This window comes from Miniopterus schreibersii (genome assembly GCF_964146895.1).
Source record: "Miniopterus schreibersii genome assembly, chromosome: 4".
NCBI lineage: Eukaryota > Metazoa > Chordata > Mammalia > Chiroptera > Miniopteridae > Miniopterus > Miniopterus schreibersii.
In genome coordinates, this window is record NC_138105.1 from 48150197 (window position 1) to 48176393 (window position 26197).

At 34.8% G+C, this 26197-nt stretch overlaps 1 protein-coding gene and 1 pseudogene across 2 annotated transcripts in view; both read right to left on the bottom strand.

Annotated features, from left to right (window-relative positions):
- TLL1 (tolloid like 1) overlaps nt 1-26197 on the bottom strand; it is a 154620-nt gene that overhangs the window by 51820 nt on the left and 76603 nt on the right. The window contains exons 6-11 of the mRNA XM_081135385.1: nt 25357-25535; nt 22219-22324; nt 14791-14915; nt 9366-9481; nt 3356-3458; nt 988-1104 (exon numbers count right to left, since the gene is read on the bottom strand). Coding sequence (XP_080991511.1) covers nt 988-1104; nt 3356-3458; nt 9366-9481; nt 14791-14915; nt 22219-22324; nt 25357-25535 — 746 coding nt within the window. The remainder of the gene's footprint in view (nt 1-987; nt 1105-3355; nt 3459-9365; nt 9482-14790; nt 14916-22218; nt 22325-25356; nt 25536-26197) is intronic.
- On the bottom strand, nt 15999-16666 carry LOC308555593 (10 kDa heat shock protein, mitochondrial pseudogene; annotated as a pseudogene). The gene is made up of 2 exons: nt 16580-16666; nt 15999-16291 (listed from the first exon to the last, which is right to left on the bottom strand). The product of its transcript is annotated as a 10 kDa heat shock protein, mitochondrial pseudogene (transcript).

The following is a 26197-nucleotide window of genomic DNA, read 5'->3' on the forward strand; positions in this document are numbered from 1 at the left end:
TAATAGTCAGCACAGGAATATATGATTTTTAAATCACTGTTAATTTATATCTTCACTCAAAAAATCTATTTTTAACACTTAAAAAACCTTTAGAGATTTTTTAAATTTAGTGCGAGTCTGCTCTGTGATCCCCTGAGCTGCTTCCCTTGGTGTTTTGACCTCAGGTAAAATAGCTGATCAGCAGAGAAGCTGCACAGAAGTCTCTGGGCCCCTGGCAGTGGGCTGGTGTCATGTGCTCAACATCTGTGGCTCCATCCAAATAATTCTTTTCACTGCCATGCAGTGAATCTTGGAAACAAAATGCCTCCTCTTGCTTAAAAGTTTAAGGGAAGCAGAAATCTGTCCTCTACATTTCCTGAACTCCTGTCCTAGCAGAGGCAGGAGCAAGAAGGGCCTCCTCCACCCACAACCTGGCAAGAACGGAGCAAGCCAGGAAGCACAATGCTGATGCATTGTTTTAGAGAAATATAGAACAAAGAGCCTAGTAAAGGCTCCCTTGAATGCTGACCCTCCGCTGCAGACAGAGCGAGCTCCAGAAATGTGCACAATTACTGTCTGTGCAGTTTCCTATGACAGGGCATATCAGTAGCACAGGCACCAAATGGATCCAAATTCAGTATGAAGGAAAATGATCATTTCTTCATAGTATTCTAATATTATCATGAAAAAGCCATTTGCAGTTTAAGAACTCCTGTGCCCTTTTACCCCCCGACACATCCCCGAGTACACTGATATGTTCCTCTATCACCGGTACGAGAAAACAGGTTGTCCCTGCAGTTGACACTCACCGAGTATTTTTATTAAAAATCACCCTTGTGAATATTATAACACAAGTTTCAAAAACTTCAAAATTAAAATATAGCTACAATATCACTCTACTGAATTTGTACATATATTTTTGTTTTTAATCTCTCATATTTTTGAGAGAAGGATATTTCTGAGAGGAGCTCTTAGAGGAAGTAACCTGTAAAACTCAATGTGACTTGCCTTCGTAGAGAGCTGCAAAGCCTTTTCCTACCCAGTTACTGCTGCTACGAAACTCAATCCACATTCTGCTGTCTGTAGAGGTAAGAACTTCAGGCAATTTGTCCCCACAGAATCTACCTAAAAGAAATAAAAGAATAAAGAGACTCCTAAATATGACTGTATATTCTAATTGCTTTCCACATTAGCTATACATTATATATATAAAACCTTACTTGGTTCCTATGTGTATCCTTAGTAACTAGAGCCATAACTGTAACTTAATATTTACTTAATAAAGGTAGATACATAAAACAATTCCTTTGTGCCTATTTATAAAATATTAGACTATATCCTCAGATTAACCAACTGATGTCAGTATCTTTATCTAGAATGAGGAAACAGCCAGCTCCAGCTCCAAAAGACATACTTGTAAAAAGTCATGCGATACATCAAGGTGGAGAATATTATTCTACGAAAAACTGAAAAAAGTACAAGTGATCCTGAGAAACCAGTTTAAGTTGTCAGTCTGTTATTAGTAGGGCAGTAACTTGGTTAAGGATAGGTCTCAGCTCAAAGTGGATGGAGTTCATTGTCTAGCCAGGCTCATTGATGACTCATCAGGGAAGCCCACAGGCTACTCCAAAATCTCACATTATTGCCTACATCCCATCTCATCTATAAAGTTATAACCTGTAGTGTAGAATAGGAGGCAGAATGGCAAATAGCATCAGAAAAATGGAATCTAAGTTCTGATGATACACATTTTTTAACTGTATCCATAGGCAAGTATAATACCTAATGAGTATAACAATTCCTATCCTGTCTCCTTTTCCCCTCAACCCTCCACAAATATCGATTACTTACGGTATGTCTGCCACTGTCCTCTGAGCTTCCATGAGATGACAAACTGGTTAAATATGACAATGCACATGGAACCATTCTACAGGCAAAAATACACGGTCACCCCTTTTTGGCGCCCCTGGCAATGATGTCCTACGTGGTTTTAGTATATTAAAAATGGCAGTCAGTGTGAAACAAATCCGTGGCAACAGCGAGCAGGTGAAGGGCTGGCTCACTAACTGGCACAGCTTATTACGGGCACGTAAAGAGAGCAATGTTCCTTCACCTGTGATGTGCATATGAGCTGCCAGGGCATCTGCGGAAATGCAGCCTCTAATTCAGAAGGGATGGCATGGACATAAATGCCTACATTTTTAACAGCCTCCCGAGTGATTCTGATATTGCCAGTCTGCTGACAACTAGGAGCGGCAAGGTTTTGGAGGAAAAAGCGGGGAGAGCTTTCCCTGTGAACACACTGATCCGACGGGAGCAGGGAGGGCCCCCGATGCCGAGACCCGGCCTGCTGCTGGCGCTCTGAAAGGAGGTGTCCTCCAGTCCTCCACATTGCATTCTCTAATATGAGCTTAATGAACTGTTTTCTTTGGAACCCACACAGATATATCACAAATTGCTTCCTCTAGGCTAAGAAGCCAAATGTTCAAGACAATGTTTTCCTCAGCCTGACTTATCCAATTTGTTCAGATCTTTATTTTTCCTTACTTTTTAAACATTTCCATAGGTCTCTTGGACTTACTGGAGGCTGCTGTCACTTTTAATACAAGAGTGTCCATTCAACAGGTTTTAGATGGTAAGAAAAAAGATCTGTATGGTACAGAAACACAACTGAGCAAAGCTACTTCTGAGAATGAAGGAAAAGTCAGAGTCTGAAAAAAATCAATCGATGCTGACATGCTCACAACAGCTCTCACCTTCCTGTCAAAGGGGCAACAGGAGAGCGCCTCATGCAAGCTAATGGTGCGGTCTGTGGTTTAATGTTGGCAGCGGACTTTCCTGAGCATCAAATCTGAGCTACGATTCATGACACAAACTACAAATGTCTCTTCTCAGCCACAAAAAAACTCTCTGAGAAGCAAAACTGTGTCGTCTACAGTTTGAGCTAATATGCTTGGCATAGGAAGCCAGCTGCCAGCTGCTGTAAGCTAACAGCTTCCATCGGACTGCCTGAGCAAACAGAGCAACACACACACACACAAGTTATCTGATTTTCTCATTAAAACTATGGTTCTAAAATTAAAAATACAGAAACACTGTGATGAGTAGTCGTTATAAGCATAATACCTGTGAAAGCTATTCTAAATCATTATTCTAAATCAGATCCGAGTACTACCTCATATTTGAAGCTAGTTTAAATCAATCAATCAATCTACTTATTTATCTATCTGTCTGTATTTTTGCTGTGGTTTAGAAAAGTATAATAAAGTTAAAATGTTGGTCACATACAATTTTAACTCTAAGATGACTCTTGAATCAACAGTCTTTCGTCAGGACAGACTGTGCATAGACCCATAGCAGGTACATAATCTCTTACCAAGGAGAGCTGACTTCCTCCAGTACCCATCTCTTACTTCAATGTAGTCGTACCAGCACAAACTACTTTTGTATAAGTCCATTGTGGTAAAATTTAAAACAATCTGCAAAACAGAGCGAAACAACACAGAGTAACAATGATTGTAACTGCACATGGTGATTTGATTCCTGGGGGGTTAGGGAGCCAGGGCTACTGTGAAAACAGATGCTAGTGTTTTTTGCTATGTTAGTGTTCTCCTAATTTTTTTTCTTCACAAATACCGTAAAAAACCCTAATTTTCTCATTCTCACTGTTTAACAATATAAAAGCACAAACATTTTAGCAACTAAACCAAAGTTTCTGTAAATTTGACCGACTGTAAACAAACGGAAACCTTTATTCATATAGTTTATTTTGAATTTTCTAAGATAAACATGACTTAAACCATGAAAAATTCTGATTTTGCCATAAATGTCTTCTTTTTAATAATTTATTTCAAAGATGACCAGTAAGACATATATAATCATGTTAAAAATAACCACCATGTGCCATATTCCAAGAACATAATATTATCGTGCATGTTGAAATGTTCAAGAACAGCTCTAGAATTTGAATTTGTCCATGTAACTATAATCAAAGGCAGATGTCACTGTGCTTCTCTAGGTCCAAGACTATATATTCAAAGACCTTTCAAGTTAGATCTTGCACATGACCCTTTATTCTGTACTTCGTTTGAAATGCTGCTGCATTTTGTGAAGATAATTTAAGAACAGCTCTTGGAAAGACAATTTTCATGCTGCTTTAAAAAAAGACTTTACTTCTCAAATAAATAACTCTCTCTCTCTCTCTTTTTTTTACTTCATTACACCAAAGGGAGAACCAAATTAATGAGAAATTCACCTACATGACAAAAAAAATACATTTGCAAAATAGCCAAGGACCAAGTTTTTACGTTAAAAAACTCATTCATTCTAACTCTGTTCTGCTTAAAATAGCTAAGATAATTAAGGCATTTAGTGAACCTGTTCTTTATTCCAGAAACTGAAAAAGGCTTTGGCTAAAAACAACAAATTATAAGTATTTGAAATGCTTCTAATTAGAACTATGGCTTGTAGTAATACTTAAAGAATCTTTTTTGAGATGACATAAAAACCTAGATGTAAGAAAACTCTTCAGGAATGACAAAAAAGAGAAAGAAAAAAATGTATCAATCAATCCTGAACCCATATTCCAGAAATTACCACCATTTTTGTGTTAGAGAACATAATTCTCCCCTTTCTTGATATTTAACAGAAAATTAAGTATTAATTAAGGCAAATCAATCCTTAACTAGCTTATTTCTTCCTATGCTGAATGAAGATACAGCGTAACAACACATATTTTTCATAGCATCCTATATCTCAGCATCACAATGATCATCCATAAAATTGTACAGCAAAGTTGGTTATAATTTCATATGTAAATAATCATTTCATGGAGATAGAAACTAAAAATTTATCTAACTATAATGAAAGTCAATTGTACCTTATAATGGCATTAACATTTCACCATTAAATTCAATGTATTTCAATTTCTTTAAATGTACTTTCTAGATTACACAGAGAAATTCTACCAAGGGTGTAGAAATAGAGACACAACTTTTAAAAATGTAATACAGTAGATGTGGCATAATTTGGTTTTAATAAAATGTTTCATTTATTTTTATCTACCTTATTTATAGCTTTTTTTTTTCCTTTGTTTTTCTTCTCCTTCACCTAATTTTATCATTCCAGATATTCTCAAAAATGTTTACAAAAATTTCCAAAATAGCCAAGGACAAAGGATTTATCATGTCCTTTCTTTCTTTGTCAATAATCCTCAACAGTTGATCATCAAAATGCATAACTTCTGAACTATTTTTCTGAAGATCCCAATACGTTTTCTCCTCCATCTCTGAATCCCAATGCAACATTAAGTTATTCTTAGGACATAATTGGGAAATAATTTCTGGTTTCTCTCTTTAACTTTGTATTTATTTTAAGTCTTTTACAAACAGTGAATACTACCAGTGCTTGATATTGTTTCATTTGCATTTGTATTTTCCCCTATAGCAATCACCAGAGTTTCAACTCTGTATGAACACACAAGAATTCATTTATAACAGCAGAGACGGCACAACCAGAATACAGGCACAAACAGGAGAGCCCAAGGCTTATCCTGTGGTTTCCCTCTTGGATTTAAAGGGGAGTTTTATAATAGTGTGAAAATAATTTCAACTTCCTCCTTGATGAGGAAAAAAGTCAGCTAAATTGGAAGTATGTATATCATCAAATTTTATTCCAAATTTAAACAATGTGTTTGGATTGCTAACAAATGGTTAATATTTGGTCTGGAACACACACATGCACACATGCACACACACACATTTGGAAGGAGACTAACTCTAAACAGAAAAGTTTCCTATCTTGTTTTTAATCTTCTATTTTAAATGCCAAGCACCATGGAGAAACAAAACTGGCCTACTTTAATATAAAACACAGAGTCCTTTAGAAGCAGAAAATGTAATAAAGATAGGTTTTTTCTAAAAATCGATTCTAAGGGCTCTGATGTAGAAGAAAAACGCTGGCCCTTTACTAAGGTTGCTCGCAGAATCCGTACTTGAATTACAAATCATAAGCACTGGGAAATACTTGGTTGTTTTATAGTATGCTATTTTATGTCAATATGTTGCATCTTTTTTCAGAGAATGGCAAAATAAAAACTGCTGAGCACAATTATATAAATGTCTTATTTCTTATGATTACCATTTCTTAAGTAGTACCATCTATCAATTTAAAATTAACCACAGTTCCCTTGGAATATGTGACTGAAGGAGATACAAGGAACATTTCTAAGATTTCCTATTATCAGTCAAGAGTCTTATTTGCTTTTCTGTGAAGTTAAATTGATACATTTGTGGTGGAGTTTGCTTATTAAAGACTTTGTTTTACAATGATGCAGAGAGAGTGAAGAATATTGAAGAAAGACAGATCATTAGTCTAGGGGCTGGATGTCTGCAAGTCTCAGAGAAAGATATAACCAATGAACTTTTGTCAGCACAATGAAGACGTTATTGACTAGCTAAACTAATTCCGTGAGCACCACAGAAGATCAGCCAGAACATTTATACCTTATAGTGCTGAGGGTGGGGAAGATGTTATAAATGCTGTCGATTATACTGATATTATTAAGTGGTTCTTTAGAAAGAGAGATTAGGATCAAAAGCAGTGAATTAAATAGATTTCTGGGCTCCTGTCAGAAGCAGCTTAGAAAAGTCTTATAAACTTGCAGGGAAACTACAGTTTTCTTCTCAGAAACAAGTCTAGGAGCAGGAGGACAGGGATCAGTAAACTATACCCGCTGGGCCAAATCCAGCCTGCAGCCAGTTTTTGTCAAGAAAGTTTTGTTGGAAATATGCCTTTACATATTGTCTAGGACTAAACAATAGTAGAATTGAGTATTCGAAACAGACTGCATAGCCTGTGAAGCTAACAATATTTACTATATATCCTTTCCAGAAAATTGTGCCAACTCCTGGGATAATTGATCATTAAAGTTTTGTTCAGCTCTGAACTATATCATGCTAACGGGGAAAAACTGCCTCCTTTCCTACAACTAGAAGCCGTTTGTGATTGGGAGTTAGAAAGCCTGGGTTAAAGTTCTAGCTTCTCAGTTTGTTAGTTTACTTAAAATTTGAGTTTGAATGAATTTTCTCACTGTAAAATGGAGGTCATCATATCAAGCTGATCTCAGCAGAATTAAATCAACGAATCAAAGTAAAGTATTCTTACTTTAAAATATAAAGAATGGACAAGACAGCTCATGGCCTTGGTTCAAGGCCCTGCCTTGCAATAGACTGATTATATGACTCAGGTAAATCCTCAATTCCATCAGGGATTAATTATGAAAGGTGAAAAATGAGTTGAATTATGCTGTGAAAATTATTTTTCTGCTTAAATGTAAATGATAACATCTGAAGTTTGAAATTTTGATTTGTTATCACCAACTACTCACAGGATCTTTATAAAAAATTAATAGGTTTTATTACTTCTGAAGTCATATATATTCATTACATAATTAGTAGAGGTTTCAATCAGTGATTATATTCTCTGCTGCAAACAGTTTACAAAAATCCCCTTTGGTATGAATTAATTTATTATTATATTTGGTTCTATTTAGTATGCATATTTTATTATTGCTGACACTATTACAGATGTCCCCACTTTCACCCCCTTTGCCCACCTCTCCCCTGCCTTCACCACAGTTTTGTCTGTACGCATGGGCTATGCATATATGTTCTACCCCCCTTTCCTTAATCCCACTCCAACTTGATATCTAATCAGCTTCAACTTCTATAGATGATACTCTGCAATGCTGCTAAAAATGTTCTCCTTCCTTTTTCAGTCAGTGCTATCCATGCTTCTTTGAATTAACTTCACGAACTCCAAGATCTGAGCTCTCTTATGTCTGAAAATCAGCGACAAGTTGTATTCTGCTTTCTTCAATTATTTTTCAGAGCTTGCCTATGATATCACTAGGCCTTGTCCTTGATATAAGTGCATAAGATTCTTGATAGCAAAAATTTCTTTCACACACCAGAAGACACATTTTAATAGAATCAACAATTTATCTATACAGTAATTGCTAGATTTAAGCAGTGCCTTGGCAATATAAACACTATATTGTAAATGGACCCCATATGTGTAAACCATTAGATAGATGAGTGGTTAACAAGACATTTTTTGCAAAATGAAAGTAGTCAAATGATAACTTTCAAATGGGCTACATATGAAAAGAAAAAATGTTAGCTCTCTTCAATATATAAGTCTACCCTCGTTAAAAGATCAATCAGTTCTCAGAGATGGAAGAATCAATATTGTATGCTTTTATCAGATCAACACAGCTACATTCTCAGCTGCACATCCTGGACTGTTACCAGCATGTACTGTGCAACATCAAAAACAGCCTCAAATTGGACAGAAATTTGTCCTTACCTTGGCAGGCTCAGTCCTACAAAGACATACACATGCACTGACAAGCTCTTTTTTTTTTAATTTTTATTGTGGTAAACTATACATAACATAAAACTTACCATTTTAACTATTTTAAGTGTATAGTTCTGTGGCATTAAGTACATTCATATTTTTCAAATGGTATTTTTCCACCCTGGCTGGTGTGGCTAAGTGGTCAGAGTGTTGCCCCTCACACCAAAGGGCTGTGGGCTTGATTCCCAGTCAAGGTTTGACCTACTGGCCCAGTTGGGTGCTTGTGGGAGGCAACCAATTGATGTGTCTCTCTCACATCAATGTTCCTCTCCCTCTCTCTCCCTCCCTCCCTCCCACTCTCTCTAAAAATCAATGTCAAAAATATCCTCTAATGAGGATTAACCAAAATAAATAAATAATAAATAAATAATATTTTTCCTGCATAAAATAAGATATGCTTATTGTAGAAAATAAAAGGAAGAAGAAATGAAACCTACATATAAATCCAACAGGGAGTAATAAGCATTGTCTTGGTATATATCCTTCTACAGTTTTGTCTCTAACATATGTACTTTAAAAGTGAGATTTTTTCATGCTTTGACTTTTAACCTACTTATTAAATTTCCCAATATATTAAAAACATAGTCCTCTAATTCCAGCAAACACAGTCTTATAAAAAAGTGGTATTTGTAACAAGGGTGCCAGGATGTTTTTAGATAATAACTCATGTGATTATCTTCCGGAAGATAAATTTGGTGACATTTTATTCCATGTTTTATTCCTTCTTAATGAGCATAATTTGATAACAAAATTATCAAATAAGCCTTTCACTTTTACATTGGCCATTCTGTATATTTTTGTACAATAGAATATTTAATCTTTTAAAATCCATTATAAATTTTCTGAACTATATAGTCTTTTATTTGATGAGTCAAATGAGGATAAAAAAAATAAAGCAAATTATATTTGAAAAATGACCCTTTGTGTTTATACAAGAGTGAAAGAGAACTCTTGATGTTTTTCACTACCTTCTCCCCCGGGGTCACCGAAACTCTCCAGATGCAGTGTGTATAGGAAGGGTAGCCATTTGGAAATCCTGGAGAGGAAAGGTTGCCGTTGGACTCTTGTAGGGTTTCTCCACATGCTGAAAGAAAAATAAAAGATACATACATTTGATTTTTTTAAAAGATGACATTTATATTTACTTAAAAAGATAAGATCATTCTTTAATTTTTATGGAAGGTATAGGCATCATAATTAAAGCCTTGAGTCTTTTGGTGTTAGACAAGAGTATGTGTTTGTATTTTATAAAAGACTTTCCCTTTCTAAGGAATTTCTTTTTATATCTCTCTTACCAGAATTTCACTGTACTTAATGGGATAACTAGGGTTAACCATATAACAAGATTAGGAGGTAAATAATCTGGCCTGCATAAAGTTCTTCCTCTTAGAAAGTCTGCCATTCATTCCCAAGGAGACCTTAGCCAACTTGTACATGACCCATATTTTGATTCAGGTCAGTTGCTACCTTGTTGATGTGGCTCTGGGACAACATGAAACATTTCATCAACATAGTCGATGTAAATTGAGGCAAATTCACTAGTAAATTCCATATGAAAGTTGAAAAAAACTTAAATAAGAACAAATAATCAATAAGAGTGGTACTAAAATGTAATTACAATGAAAATTTTTCTCAGAATAAGTCCCCCCAAATGAAAAGATAAAAAACATCATGGAAAACTCAAATTTTCCAACAGGATGTAGATGTTTATTTACTCTCTCTTTTCTGTTGATCATAAGTACAAATTGCTGGAAAAGCAATTACATTTTTCTCTTACTAAGCCTGCCTAATTTCTTGGAAGTAATTATCAGTCATCTGCAATAGCAAATTATCAGCTCCACAGCCTTTGGATCTGTGTGATTGATATCTCTAGGGCCATTTCAACAAAGGCAAAAGCAGAGTGCAATTAGTTCATTGGCTCGGCCAAGGTTAGTGATCAGAATCATTCTATAACAGGTTTTCCTGTTGTTTTGTAAGACATGGAATGAGCTACATGAACTTAGGATGCTTTAAGTATCTTTAATTCAAAAATAATTCCTCTGCTGCAGCCAGTCATCTCTAAACTTCTACTCAGCAACAATTTGAAAGAATAGTTCCTTCCCTCTAAAGAAGACTGAACTAAAAGCTGAGATATCCCCATATTATAGAGCCAGCAAGTGAACTCTCGTCTCATCAAACCCTCAATAAGTTATAAATGCTTCTGCGTATCTTAAATGAGGAACCATGATGACTTTGAAAACACAAAATAGAGCTGTAAAAACAGTCTGATACAATATAAATATTTATTTAGAAATCCAGATATTATGTTTGCACAACAAAATAAATTTAAAGTAAGAGTAAGCAATGTTTATTCTGATAAAAGGAACTTTGGAACAAAACAAAATTCTCATGGTAAAAAATACATAATTCAGCACTTTTCATGAATTGTTAAGGGCACTTAATAAATATAACATTACAAGAACCCTTAGAAAAATTAAAATTTGTTAAGATTTATTAATGCAAACAATGCGCTTCTTACTAAAGTCAGGTTAGATGCTAGACAGTCGTTTTGGAGTTGAGTGTGTTCCAACAAAAAGAGCTATAATTCACAGCAGTTTAAAAATAAATACTGTAATGACTGAAAACTCCACTAAGCCACATAGAATGCTGGTATTGTATTTCCTAAAGTGGAACTAAAAAAAGGAATCTATTTAATCCACAAATGTAACAGTAATGATATTATAAAAATAAAAGATTCTATAAATGAAAAATGAATATAGCATATAATTCACAAATTTAATAAAGATATAGCACCTGCTTATAATGCAAGAAGTACCCACAACAATAATCAATTTGTGGTAATTATTTGTCCATTTTCCTCTGTAAGTGTGGTTGTCCCAGGCTACCTAATTCCTACTACAGAAGATTTTCATCAATTTCCCCAGCCATTTGTAGATTAGTGTTCAGATATAAAAAGCAAACTTTATTATTAAAAGAATGAAAGATAAATGAGCTAGGAAAACATGGCAGTACTGAGCTAAAAGGCATTGTCTGTTCATTTACTTTGCAAGGTGTGTGGATGAGAAACTGTCATGGCATTACTCATTATGTCAAACAAGTAAGTCTCACAAGCTTCAACCTCAGTTTTCTCCTCTGTAAAGCAACTATCTTGTTGATATGAACTTCATAAAGTAGCTTTGTAGGGGTCCAACATCATGATTCCTTAAGTCTTCTTCTTACATACCTTTTCCAAAGATAGGAAGACCGGGGTCTTAATTGTTAGAATGTGTCTTTGAATTACAAACACAGTCATATTCAGGGGAAAAAAGGCTTTAAGAAATATACAAAGGAAATGATTATCACTGTCCTAATTGAAAATACTCTAAAACAAAATATAATTCAGAAGTTAAACTTCTATCTCTCTATGCAGATGACATGATCTTATACGTATAAAAGCATAAAGATGCCGCACATGCACATGAAAACTGTTAGAACTAATGATAGGCAAGTAGCATTAGCTGGTGTCCATTAAAATGCCTTAACTCTAGACAGGCTTGGAATATGCCAGAAGGACACGGGATTGGCCTTCGGGCAGTGGTGTCCAGAAACCTATTCCGCCCCAGGGTTCTTCCTTTCCCTTCCTTTCCCTTTCCTGGGCCTGTGTGGTCCGGCAGTGGGCGACTATGCCTTCCACCAGGAGAGTGCCAAGGCTGTAGAGGATCGCAATCTTTCTTCACATAGCAATGCACGGAGACTTTTCCTGCCTGTTTCTAAAAGGAAGAGCGAGCAATGGCAATGAAACCAATTCTAAACTAAAAGAAACATCTTCATTGCGTCCCCTTAAAAACATCACTACATTCCTGTATGGAGCTTTTTCATGACAAGTATGCACTGGCTGTAGAACAAGTAATTGAGGTTCCAGATATAAATCTAACTTAAATTTTTGACATATATAAATAGGCAAATATAATAATGGATTTCAAATTATTTATAAGTTAAGAAGTCCCACAAAAATAACAGTTTATATTGTTTTAAGGCAGGGATGGGGAACGTCTGGGCCTCGGGCAGTATAAGGCCCTCAAAATCATTTGGCCTGGCCCTGCCAAGGCCTCACCAAAGAGAAGCAGGTCCAGCCATCACATTAGGGGTGAGTTAATTAAATGTCTGAGCTAATATAGCAGGCTAATTTTAAGTAGATAATTTTGTATGGCTCGAGAATGATGTTATAAATATCCAAATGGCCCTTGGCAGAAAAAAGGTTCCCACTCCTCTACGGGAATTAAAAATATATGCATTTTTAATGCTGTTCATCTTCTGAGAGATAAAAACACTTTTTTTTTTTATTAGTAAAGAAGGAGCAACAGTATTTGCAGCCTACCTACTGTGACCAGCCTATTAGAAACTTTCCCTTTTGGACTCAGGACCCCACTTATCATAGACTATAAAAGCCACAGCCTCGGATATCTATGTGTGAACCAGGTGGGCACTCCTTTCAAGATTAAACTCTAAGGGACAGCTCTATAAAATGCAAAAATTGTAATAGAGCTTTGAGTATAAACTGATACAGAGTAAAAAAGTTGGAGTTAAATGTTGCCAAATAGCTCTTACTGACTTATAGCTCTTATTCACCAGCAATTTCTAACAAAACAGCAAGACAAACTCCAAAGAAATATGCAGTTTTATAACCCCTCCTCTCTGTAGTAAAACCAAGACACAACCAGATGTTGTTTTATAAGTTCTTACTTTCTTAGGTGATTCTTAGATAAGTCATCCTATCACTATTCCACTGACGCTCTTGGAGTTACTGTGAAACCTGCCGCATCAGTATAGCTGAACTATATTTTGCCAATGGCAAGTACATTTTTAAGAATATCATTAGAGCTCCATTGTGAGGAAATGAAGAACCTTAAATACATAGCCATAAAAAGGGCTCAGAACTAACAGTCTGGGGGGGAGGGGGGGAAGGGGCTACAGCTGCTGAGAGCGACAGAGAAAGAACAGAAAGAGGGAGAGTCAGAAAAAGAGAGAAAGAGAGGGTGTTGACTGGTGAACATGAAGGACAGATGATTACTAGAGTTAGTGGGGTGATCACACTGTAAGGTATAAAAATGTCGAATCACTATATTGTACACCTGAAACTAATATAACCAATATAAGATTGAGCACCAACTATACTTAAATCAAATAAATAAATAAATAAAAACAACAAAAAAATGAATTCTAAGACATTCTCAAAGACTTTGGGAACTAAAAGTTAATGTATCTTTTAAAAATATATATACTTATATCTTTTAGCTCTCCCTTACTCCATGCAATTTATAAACTGCAGTACAGCCACTTGTTCTTTATACTGCTTTAGAAACACAAGATATCTTTCTCATTAATGATGGTGCGTGCATGAATGTGGTTTTGCCATATTATATAAGAATGTACATATTATTATATTTCAAGTAAGGAAACAGCCCATTTATCTGCTTACATGATTTAAGTCTCAAGTGAATACTATGCTTACTAATTATTTTCCTGTTACTAGCTAAAATGTTCAAAAGCCATAGGTTGAAAATTAAATTAGTGCCATACCTGTGATAACTTTCTGATTCCTACTGACTGACTTTCCTACAGTTCAGTGTGTAAATGCATCTCTAACGTGCTTTTAAAGAATAATGTACATACGTATATATTCAGAGAGACAATCAACATGCAGTTTTATAACATGATTTTATATGGGAACTGTCCATTTATTTAGTTGCTATTAATTACATAATTTTTCCCCAAATTTTCTGTTTTGAAATTTAAAAAACATAGTTCATCCAATACTGCCAGAAATTAGCCAAGAATCACCCATGTCTTTTGTCATAGTGGAGCCATCTGTTTATAAATTCACCTTTCCTGTGAAAATTTAGATTAAAAAAAATAAATACCACACATACATGTGTATTTTACATAAATACATGGACCAAAAAATTGGGAAAAGTAAAGTAAAATTTTAATTCATATACCATTAATGATGGTATATGCAAGAAAAGATCATTTAGGACTCAATTCAGAAGTTGAAATAAAGGATATTCTTTTTATATTGGCAAGGAAACTAAGCATTTGACTATGAAGTCATGCAACTATTTAATAACAACTACCAGACAAACATGCTTTTTGCTCTTTTACTCCTTAAATTAAAAGAAATTAAACATACTATCCTTGTGCTTCAAATTTGATTTCTAGCAATTTGTTTTTAATTATATCAGTGGGTGTTCCAGAGTTCTCTTCTATTTCATTTTCTGATTACTGACTTTGAACTGAATACGTCACTTGCCAGCATGGAAAGATACATGTAAACAGTTGAGTAAATCATGGCTTACTCATCTGGAAGAGCACACTCTGGCACAATTACGCTTCTGTGTTTGTATGGTGCAATACCTGGACATCTATACAGCTTTCTTGCCTGTGCAATATCTCCTTTGCTTAAACGTGTTCGCTGACCGATTGCGGGACGTATGCCATTATCATCACGAGAAGGGAGAATAGTGTCCAGAAACATCCCCCTGAAAAAAATCAGAAGCAAGCCACACATAAGTCACCCAATTAAGACATATATAATCCTTTACAAGTATTAGGGTTTTGTGATTTTTTAAACTCAAGTCAATCAAAGGGGAAGTACATCAGTGTTGGGCTTTAAACAGTGTGTCAGACTTTCAAAACACTTTCATCAAAGTAGAAATAAATGTGTGCTAAATATGCCTAGCATAAAGTCAGCGATGACATTCACTTTTTCCTTAGAAATGTGTATTACATGATTTTCGAAATCTAGAATTCTAAGTAGTCCCACACAAAATACACATGGCTTTTGTTTTGGTCTCTCAAGCAGATCTAAGAACCCCTTAGATTAGCAAGTTGTAAAACAATTCTTCCTCATAGAGATATATTTTCTTAAGGACAACCTACAATAAATATTTTTGAAGTTACTAAAGTTGTAAAAGTGAATCAAAATACACATGTAAATGTGTATATCAGTTCATGGTTTTTTAAGTTAAACTACTAATTTAATCTTAGTATTCTTCAAAGAATACTTCTTCCAAGTATTACAATATATATTAAAGAACAAAGAAAAACAGAGTGTCAAATTTTAGATAGGAGAGTTTAAAGCAAAATAGATTAATGATATACACACATACATACACATAAATATAGTATACAATTTTCATGGTAAAATTAATAATCAAATAACTAAACAATGCCTTAATATCAATGATAAGATACAGGTACTGAGTTGTTTGTACCCAAGTTTGTAATAGAAACTCACTATTTTTTTTAATATGCATAACTAAAAATTCTGAATATAGTGCACTAAAAATACAGTCTAATTTTGCAATAAATACCAATATTTATGGCTCTAAAGAAGGTTAAATGGACTGGGAGAGCATTCTAAGTGGCAAGAAGAATAGAGTGTGTATTTAAGGATTTTCAAAAAAGAGAAACTTTCCATAAAAGTATTTTTATTTTACTTTTAGTTTGGATATCATTAGTTTATTATAAAAGAGACATGAAAATTATTTACATGATGAAAGATTTCAGAATGTCAGTGGAATGGGCAGCTTCACATGATGCCATCTCAATAGTGATTTATTTCAGTCTACATATTTTCCAAGAATGTCACCATCTCTAAATATGAAATAATCCTTGTCATCTAGAACGACTTTGGTGCCTCCATATTCTGGAAGAACTTTATCTCCAACTTTCTTGCTAACTGGTTGAATCTTTCCACCCATTTCTTTGGAGCCCGATCCAACAGCTATACTGTTGTTTGCAATACTTTTCCTTGAGATTTTTCTGGAGGCATAATGCCTCCTTTGATTATAGTTTCCATAGCACTCCTTTCTACTAATACTTGGTTAAACAGGGGAAGAAATTTTCTAAATGCCTAGCCTGCCTACAATGGCCCAGCAGGGGAAAGCAGATCAGCAGCCAAGCATTGCAAAAGTATTTTAAATTAAAAAGATACAATTGCAAAAATATTTTTAAATAAATAAATTACATTTAACCTTCAGGTTAAAAGAAAAACATTTTCACAAGATGGTGGCAGGACAGGGAAAAACTACACTCACCTCCTCCCAAGACCAAACTGGGATTACAACTAAATTATAGAAAAATTGTCCTGAATAACCAATTAAATACTAGCTGAAGAGAATTCTTATTACCAAGGATTTACAGAAGCAGCCACATTGAGAATGCTCCAAATAGGTTGCTTAGGGCCAGCCACAGGCAACGTCTGACTTTGGGCTACACCAGAGTCCATCGCAAGAGCCCCATAACCAACACACCCAGTGGCCAGCTTCAGAGAGCAACAGAATAAAATCCAATAAGCTTTACAAGTGGCATAACCAAAGGGAGATCTAGGCAGGCACCAGACCCTGCTGAAGCAAATTCTGCTTCATATGGTCAGCACCTGCATAGCAGCTCCCACTCCATGGTCAGGGTTGAGCCTCACGGTCATCAGGCTGAGGTTCCATTCCATGCATGAACAGGCCAATAGCAATCAAGATACAGTTACTACAGGAGGACCCACATAACATGCACAAGGGTCATTCCTGGAGCATCCAACTCAAGTGATCGAGGAGACTGCACCATCGGACCCTATAGGACACCTACTACATAAGGCAACCCCACACAGACTGGGAGTCATAGAGGATCTATCTAATACATAGAAACAAACACAAAGAAGCAGCCAAAATGGGGAGACAAAGAAACAGGCCTCAAATGAAAGAACAGAAGAAATCTCCAGAAAAAGATCTAAATGAAATGAAGGCAAGCAATTTATTATATATAGAGTTCAAAGTAATGGTTATAATAATTCTCAATAGCATGAAAAAGAATATAGAAACCATAAAAAAAGACTAGTCAGACATTAAGAATACAGTATCTGAAATGAAGAATACACTGGAAAGGAATAAACAGTAGTGGGATGAAGGAGAGGATCGAATATACAATTTGCAAGACAAGGTAGAAAAAACACACCCAATCAGAGCAGGGGAAAAAAAAAAAAGAATTAAAAAAAATGAGGATAGTTTAAGGGATCTTAGGGACAACATTAAGCATAACAACATCCAATAGGGGTCACAGAAGGAGAAGAGAGAGAGCAAAGGATAGAAACTGTATTTGAAGAGATAATGTCTGAAAACTTCCCTAACCTGGTGAAGGAAAAAGACACACAAGTCCGGGAAGCACAGAGAGTCCCAAACAAGATGAACCCAAAGAAGCCCACACCAAGACACATCGTTTTAAAATGGCAAAGGTTAAAGACAGAGAGAGAATCTTAAAAGCAGCAAGAGAAAGACAGTTATCTACAAGGGAGCTCCCAAAGACTGTCAGCTCATTTCTCAACAGAAACATTTCAGGCCAGAAGGGATTTGTATGAAATATTCAAAGTGATGAAAAGCAGGGACCTATGGCCAAAACTATTTTACCCAGCAAGGCTATCATTTAAAATTGAAGGAAAAATAAAGAACTTCTCAGGTAATAAAAAGCTAAAGGAGATTGTTACCACCAAATCAGTATTCCAACAAATGTTAAAGGGCCTTCTTAAAGAAGTAAAAGAAGGAGGAGGAGAAACAGGGATAGTTAAAAGAATAAAATGGCAATAAATACATACCTATAAATAATCACTTTAAATGTAAAAGGCTTAAATGCTCCAATCAAAAGACATAGGGTAGCTGAATGGATAAGCAAACAAGACCCATATATATGCTCTCTACAAGACACCCACTTCATAATGAAAGATACATACAGGCTAAAGGTAAAGGGATGGAAAAAGATATTTCATGCAAATGGAAAGGAAAAAAAGCTGGCAAAACAGGCTTTAAAACCAAGGTTATAGTAAGAGACAAAGAAAGAAGGACACTACATAATGATAAAGGGGGCAATCCAACAAGAGGATACAACCCTTGTAAATATTTATGCACTCCACGTAAGAGCACTTAAATATGTAAAGCAAATCTTGATGGACATAAAGGGAGAGATTGACAGTAATAGTCATAGTAGGGGATTTTAATACCCCATTTAAATCAATGGATAGATCTTCCAGACAGAAAATTAACAAGGAAACAGCAGCCTTAAATGACACACTGGACCAGATGGATTTGATCAATATCTTCAGAGCATTCGACCCCAAAGCAGCAGAATGTACATTCTTTTCAAGCACACAAAAAAACATTTTCTAGGATAGAACACATGTTAGGACACAGAACAAGTCTCAATAAATTTTAGAAGACTGATATCATGTCAAGCATCTTCTCTGATCATAAAAGTATAAAATTAGAAATCAGTAACAAGAAAAATCTTAAAAATATAGAAGGACGTATAAGATAAATAACATGTTACTAAACAATGAATGGGTTACCAATCAGAACAAGGGGGAAAAATCAAAAGATACCTTGAAATAGATGAAAATGAGAACACAACAACTCCAAATTTATGGGACACAGCTAAAGCAGCCCTAAGAGGGAAATTCACAGCATTACAGGCCTACCTCAAGAAATAAAAAAAATTCCAAATAAACAATCTAATTTTACACTTAAATACACTAGAAAAAGAACAACAAACAAAGCCTGAAAGTGAGTATAAGAAAGGAAATAATAAAGATTAGAGCAGAATTAAACAAAATAGAGTGTAAGAAAAAGCAATACAGCCCAGTAGGGCATGGCTCAACAGCTGAGTGTCGACCTAGGATCCAGGAGATCGGGGTTCGATTCCCGGTCAGGGCACATGCTCAGGTTGTGGGCTGCAGCGGATCAATGACTCTCTCATCACTGATGTTTCTGTCTCTCTCCCTCCCTCTTCCTTTATCTCTGAAATCAATAAAGATATATTTAGAAAAAAAAAGCGCAATACAAAAGGTTAATAAAACCAAGAGCTGGTTCTTTAAAAATATAAACAAGATAGACAAACTTTTAACCAGACCCATCAAGAAAAAAAGAGAGAGGACCCAAATAAAATCAGAAATGAAAGAGGAGAAGTCACAACTAAAACCAAATCTAAGTATCTAAAACCTCCATGTGTAAATATCTGAGATGAAGGTAGGGAGGGGACACTAATCATTTTTGGTAATTGACCATCAATCGTGAGAGCTTACACATACTTAACAGGATGCAACTCAACTAGGCCAGTGCATTTGAAGGAAGAGTTGAGGCACAGGACAGCATTGAAAAGCCATTATTCAACTATGCTGCATAAATCAACACATTATTAACTAAGTCAGTCCAAATTAATGAAATGTTACATTTTCTGCGGTATTCAGTACTAATAAAATACTATTTTCTGTTTTTAAAAACAGATTTGTAGTCTTTGAAAAGTTTTTTTTCCTGTTTTCAAAGGAGATTCCATTTTAAAAGTACAAGGACATCTTAAATTATTTGAAAATGTATTCAAACTCAGAGAATAGAATGATGAACTTTGACTCATTCTGTCCCTTTCATTTGGGGGGGTCAGTCACACATCCTTTTGTTCTTTCTTTGTGGTCAGGAAGTTAACAATTCTCTCCCTTGACATCTAGGCCATTAAGCAATGCAGACTCTTCCTGAACACTCTCAGTAAGGCAATATCAATAGCCTAGAGACTGATCATTGAGGGCTTCAATTACCAATCTTCATTTGTTTTATCTACATTACAAGAGTAAATTAGCTATGCTTTTAAAGAAACTTCATAAAATTTTATAATTCTTTTGCTAATGAGAAATGGGCAGTCCCTGCAAAGCAAAAATATACATTACAAAGTATGCACGCATAGAAAGGCCCCTTATATCCAGCCCTATTCTTCCCGTAACTACCTAAATCTGCTGATGGGTTATATTCACGAAAACAACTAAAACTTTTATAGACTCTGTGGGTCCAGAATAGAAGAAACTATAAAACTTCAAATACTTACAGTAATAGAATGAACGACAAAAAACACATGTTCATCTAATTGATGCAGAAATAGCATTTGACAAAATTCAACACGCTTTCATGATAAAACCATTCAGCAAACTAGGAACAGAAGGAAACTACCTCATCATCATAGAGACCATATATGAAACCTACAGCTAACATCATATTTCATGGTGAAAAATGCAAAGCTTTTCGGTTAAGATCAGGAATAAGACAAGGCTGCTTGCTCTCATCACTTCTATTCAACACAGTATTGGAAGTCCTAGCCAGAGAAATTAGGCAAGAAAAAGAAGGGAAAGGGATCCAAACCACAAAGAAGTAAAATCATCTCTGTTTACTGATCTGATTTTATATGTAGAAAACCCTACAGAGCCCACAAAAAAAATGTCGGACCTGATAAACAATGCAAGCAAAATTTCAGGATTCAAAATCAACATGCAAAAATCAGTTGAATTTCTATTTAGTAACAGTAAATCTGAAAAGGAAATTAAGAAAAAATTACATTTAAAATAACATCAGAAAGAATGAAATACTTAGGAATAAGCCTAACCAAGGAGTTTTATACTAAAAACTATAAAACATTGCTGAAAGAAATTAAAGAAGACACAAATAATCGAAAGACATCCCATGTTTATGGACAGGATGATAATTTGTTAAGATGTCCACACTACTCAAAATGATCTACAGATTCAAGACAATCCCAACCAAAATTCCAATGGCACTTATTGCAGAAATAGAAAAATACAGTCCTAAAATACATATGCACTCTCACAGGACTTCAAAAAGAAAAAAAAAAAAAAGATAAATAAAAAGTGGTATATACATACAATGAAACATTATTCAGTCTTAAAAAGGAAGAAAATCCTTCCCATGCTACTGCATGGATAGGCCTTAAGGACATTGTACTAAGTGAAATAGCCAGTTATAAAAGGACAAATGCTGTATGATTTCACTTAATGAGGTGTCTAAAGTAGTCCAATTCATAGAAACAGAAAATGGAATAATGGTTACCAGGAGGTATGGGGAGAGGGGAGTGAGGAGTTGTTGTTTAATGGGCATTGGGTTTCAGTTGTGCAAGATGAAAAAGTTCTGGAGATCTGTTTCACAACAATGTGAATGTACTGAATTATACACATAAAAATGGTTAAGATGGTAAATATTATGTTGCGTGTTTTTTACCAGAGTGAGAGAGAGAATTCAAATACTTGGGAGGTGGTACTGAGAACTTTGCCAAATATTTCATCTCCTCAAATTCAGTGGTTTAAATCTATGTATGAATTAATAAATATTGTCTTTATAGATCAAAATAAAATATTGTTAACTGGATCAATTATTTTAACAGGTAGATATGGCTACTTTTGCTACAGAAATACAAATTTATTAGGAAAACTGAATAGGATAATTAGACAAAATAAGAGGTCAAGGCTGGTTAGCGTGCAACAACCAAGTTGGGCGGGGGGGGGGGGGGGGTGCTCGGGCAATGGCCTGCAGGCAGCAGGAGCAGAATTGTTTATTATTTAAAAAAGCAACAATTTAAGCATGTAAGAGGAATACAGAAAAAGGAGAAAAATATATATTTTAAAATTTGGTATAGATTCATCATCTTTCAAGGATAGAAAAAATATTTTTCTCTACTCTAGTACCTCATGTGTTTCAAAGAATTAAAACTCAGTTTAGTTCTAATGAATATACTTCAGCAGCATTTTAGGTGTGCCCCTTGCTGAACTGGGACTCAAATCTCCATTTGTTGCATGTTTCTATGAAAAAATTCAATTTCAAGCACTGACCTAGAAATAAAGTTTTATAACTCTTTAAGAGTAACTTCAGGCCAAACTTATTGGTTTATTTCTACCAAAACCTAAATTCAATTCCAGAAACAATAAGTATTTGGAATTAAAAGTCAAAAGGTATAACCTGAGACTCCAACCTTGAGAAGGTGTTCCTGGCATAGTGCATGATACTGTCAAAATCGTATCTTTCTCCCAGTGAGTTCACTTCTCCAGGCTCCATCTTCAGAAAATTGTACTCTTGACCTAAGAAGCAGGCACAAATAACATTTCAGAAGCCTTCTCTTTACTAAATGGCTGATTTTCATGCACACTGTAATTATATATTAACATCCACGTCGCGCAAAAGTATCCATCCAGTGCCACTGTGTTAATATCACATTGAAAGTGTAATACTGAATTTCACTAATAAGCTAATTTTGACAAAAGAGTGGATTACCAAAAGCATACTTTGGGTCTGTTTTCTATGTATATCTTTTATGTTCTCATATTTGTTTCTTTAAAATATTACATGGTTGTTGTTTTTTTAGTGCTGTGGAAATGATTATAAAAAGTTACATTTTACTTTATGAGTTTTCCACCTTTTTCTTATGACTATAGTTGCCAAGACCAACAAAAATTATCTTCCTATTTGCTTTATATTCTTTCTATGAAACACTGAGAGAAATATAAAAACAATATTTGTCAGTACATTCAACATGGCAGACTTTAGTTATGTGATTTTGTCACTAAAGGTAAAACAACAGCAACAAATTTCATTCAAAATTTAAACAAGAATCTCTTTGATGAGCCCACTCTAAGCTCTAATCGGAGAGCATTTTGATTAAGAAGATGCTTCAGAAGAACAAGCCTCCTTGAAGGCAGATCCTAAAATGGATAAAGGAATCCAATCTTTGTACCAGTTTTGCCCCTTTCATAGTCACTAACTTTGCATATAAATTCAAAGCTAAAGTCTGCACTTATTAGACACTGCCCTTGAAAAACACTTGATTTTAAGTTTCTGAGTCAAAGCAAGTCATAAATTTGTTGAAGATTAATCTCCAATGTGACTTCTTACATACTAGAATTGCACTGCTATCGTAATTCCGAATACTCAGGAAATCTCATGCAATAAATTGTGTTTTCTCTTGGCCTCAGTGTAGAGTCAACAGAAGTATGAACATCCATAATTTGCTTAGCACTGTGTAAAGTATTATATATTTATATGCTATTTATAAATTTCTTGCTTGTTTCAGCTACATATTTATGTTGAACTAGAGTCCGATTTTAAGAGTAAACACCATTCTTGAAAGTTATTTCCTTATAAGTTTGGTCTACATAATAGAGGAAACTTAATAACTATGGTTAACAAATAACTTCTGAGTTAATTAGCAATTGAAATAATTTTCAGAAATATTATTTCCTCTTTATTTCTCTCCTAATCATATAAAGTATAAAATGACCTTGATGGCTGGCTCAGGCATCAGTCTTCTGTTTTGGGAGCATACATTTTCTTTATTTCTCTTTGATTACAGAGTACTTCATCGTTCTCGAAATGATCTCTTCTCTGAGGCATCACATTCATTCATTTTCTGCCCTTCAGACCAAACCTTCTTAGTCTTACGGAGGATTTCCCACAAAATATTACTTTATTCTTTCTCTCTTTCTTTCTTTCCTTTTGTCTTTCTTTCTTTTATTCATTTATTTATTTTACTTTATTGGGGTGACAGTTAATAGGATCATCTAGGTTTCACGTGTACAAAAAATGTTGCTTTAAATATTGGTGTTCGCCATTCTCTATCCTCAATCATTTTCTTCTCCCTCCAGCATTTCCCTACACAGTCAAATTCACTGTCAAATTTCTATCCTAGATATATCCTAGTTTAGATTCACCTTCCCTTTGTCTACTAAACATCTCAGCTTGTATCACCCAAAGGTTTCTCAAACTCAGAGATATGCTAAACGAAATCATTATTTGTCTTTCTCCCTCTCAAAAATGTTGCCTTATCCATATTTCTTTTTTATTTAATTTTTAAAAATTTTTGTTCAAAATCTTACAGATGTCCCTTTTTCTCCCCAATGACCCGTTCCACCCCACCCATCCCCCTCCCCAGTCCCTCTCCCCACCACTGTCCGTGTCCTTGGGTTGTGCTTATATGCATGTCAATTCTTTGGTTAATCTCTCCCCTCCACCCATCCATCCTCCTCCCTCCCTCTGACATTCGTCAATCTGATCCATGCTTCCAAGTCATTGAATCATATTTCTTACTTCATTTCACGGTGCCACCATTCATCCTGCTGCCTAAAAATAAAACCTTGAAGATGTCCCCTCACATGATCATGTTTCTCTTAAAATATTTGTGAAAGATTATTCCCTCTTTTTTTCTCTTGACCTGTGCTACCTTAACTGAGGACTTAGTCATCTCATAAACTTCTTATTTAAGTTTTTAATGAGTTTCCCTGATTTCACCCCCATTTTCCCATTCTCGGTTAATGATCCTTAAAATAATTATTTTTCTTTTTTTAAATCTGAACTTGATCAGCTTCCAATCCTCCAATCATCCTCCAGTTGCTTAAGTATAAAATCTACATTCCCTAGCCTCATACAGACCATCCCCTATGATCTAACTTCCCTGGGTAATTACCAACTAATCTCCCACATGTAATTTACCATGCAGCGACAATAGGCAAATAAAAATGATTCCATTTTCTGTATTTGCATCTTTGATCATGATGTTTTTTCATCTTAGAAATGCCATCATTCTTCTGTGCACTTAGAACACTTCTACTTTACTTCTAAATTTCAGTTTCTTTTTGACAGAACCCTTGGCTCTCAAGGTACACTTTATCACATCCTACTTGGCCTCTATGGTATTCTCAACATGATTATTGTTATTTTTCTCACTCACTTGCAATCATCTGTATATGTGTACTAAGCTTTGTATTTTTCATCTCAGCATTTCCAGCATCTCATAGTACCTCAAGAAATAACTGTCACCAAATATGTGATAAGTAAATAAATAGATCAATAGCCTACACTCATTCTTGGAAAACATAGAATTTTAGAAATAAAAGAGCTAAATCTTAAGAAAAAAAACCGAGCCTAAAAAAACACATAAGATCATTCATTTGAGAAAAAAGAAAACTAAAAATAGAACAGCAGCATGGGTATTTTTTAATTAAGCAAAATGTTGATTCTATCATATCAAAAAATTCAGTTCACATTTTTAAGAAGTTAAATGATAAATAGTACAAACACAATCAAAATGTATTCGTTCAACCCTAAACCCAGTTCTCACCTGGCTGGATGTTTTCTCTTATGATGGTTACATGGTTATCTCGATCTGGCCGCGTGTGTTCATGCCAAAAGCCTATCACATGGCCCAGTTCGTGAACAACAATCCCAAATTTATCGCAGTTCTTGCCAATAGAGATTGCCTGAGGTCCATTACCCCGCCGTCCTACATAGGAGCAGCATCTAGAGGGAAGCAGAAAGAGGAGATGGTGATGGAACGGGCAATGCTGGATGAATTACAATGTGGTGCACCTTCCGTAAAAGATTCTGATGAAATGTAAAGTCCAACACATTCAGAGATAGAACAGTCTTTCATTAATAAATATGGCTAATTTCTAGTATCATGGTTAATTTATATACAAAGGTCTCTAAAGAATCACTTGAAGTGCTCTTGTACTACTAATTTATATATTAGATGTATGCCTTAAATCATTTTTAGGAGTAGAAGATAAATTAGAAAATAAAATACAATGTTGATTAATGTGCTGTTATACATATAGTTAAACTCAAGACTTATCAACTCATGTTTATTTTTAATATAATTTTTTATTCTCACAATCTTTTAAGTTGTTATATTAATGTTCAGTATTTTTATCTGGCAATAAGCTATTATTTCAGAATTAAATATCAAAACAAAGTTTATTTTTCCTCTTTAAGAAAAACAGAATTAAAAATTTATTTATGAAAGATGTTGACTAATCAAAAAAGAAATTATTTTTCCTACTCATGGGGGAACATTTTTAACACTCGATCTTAGCCAAAAGGCTAAAAAGCAATGAGAACATTTTTAAGAAGAAAATTTAAAAGAAGAAGTCAGTTGAAGAAAATGAGTTTCAAAAGGTGAA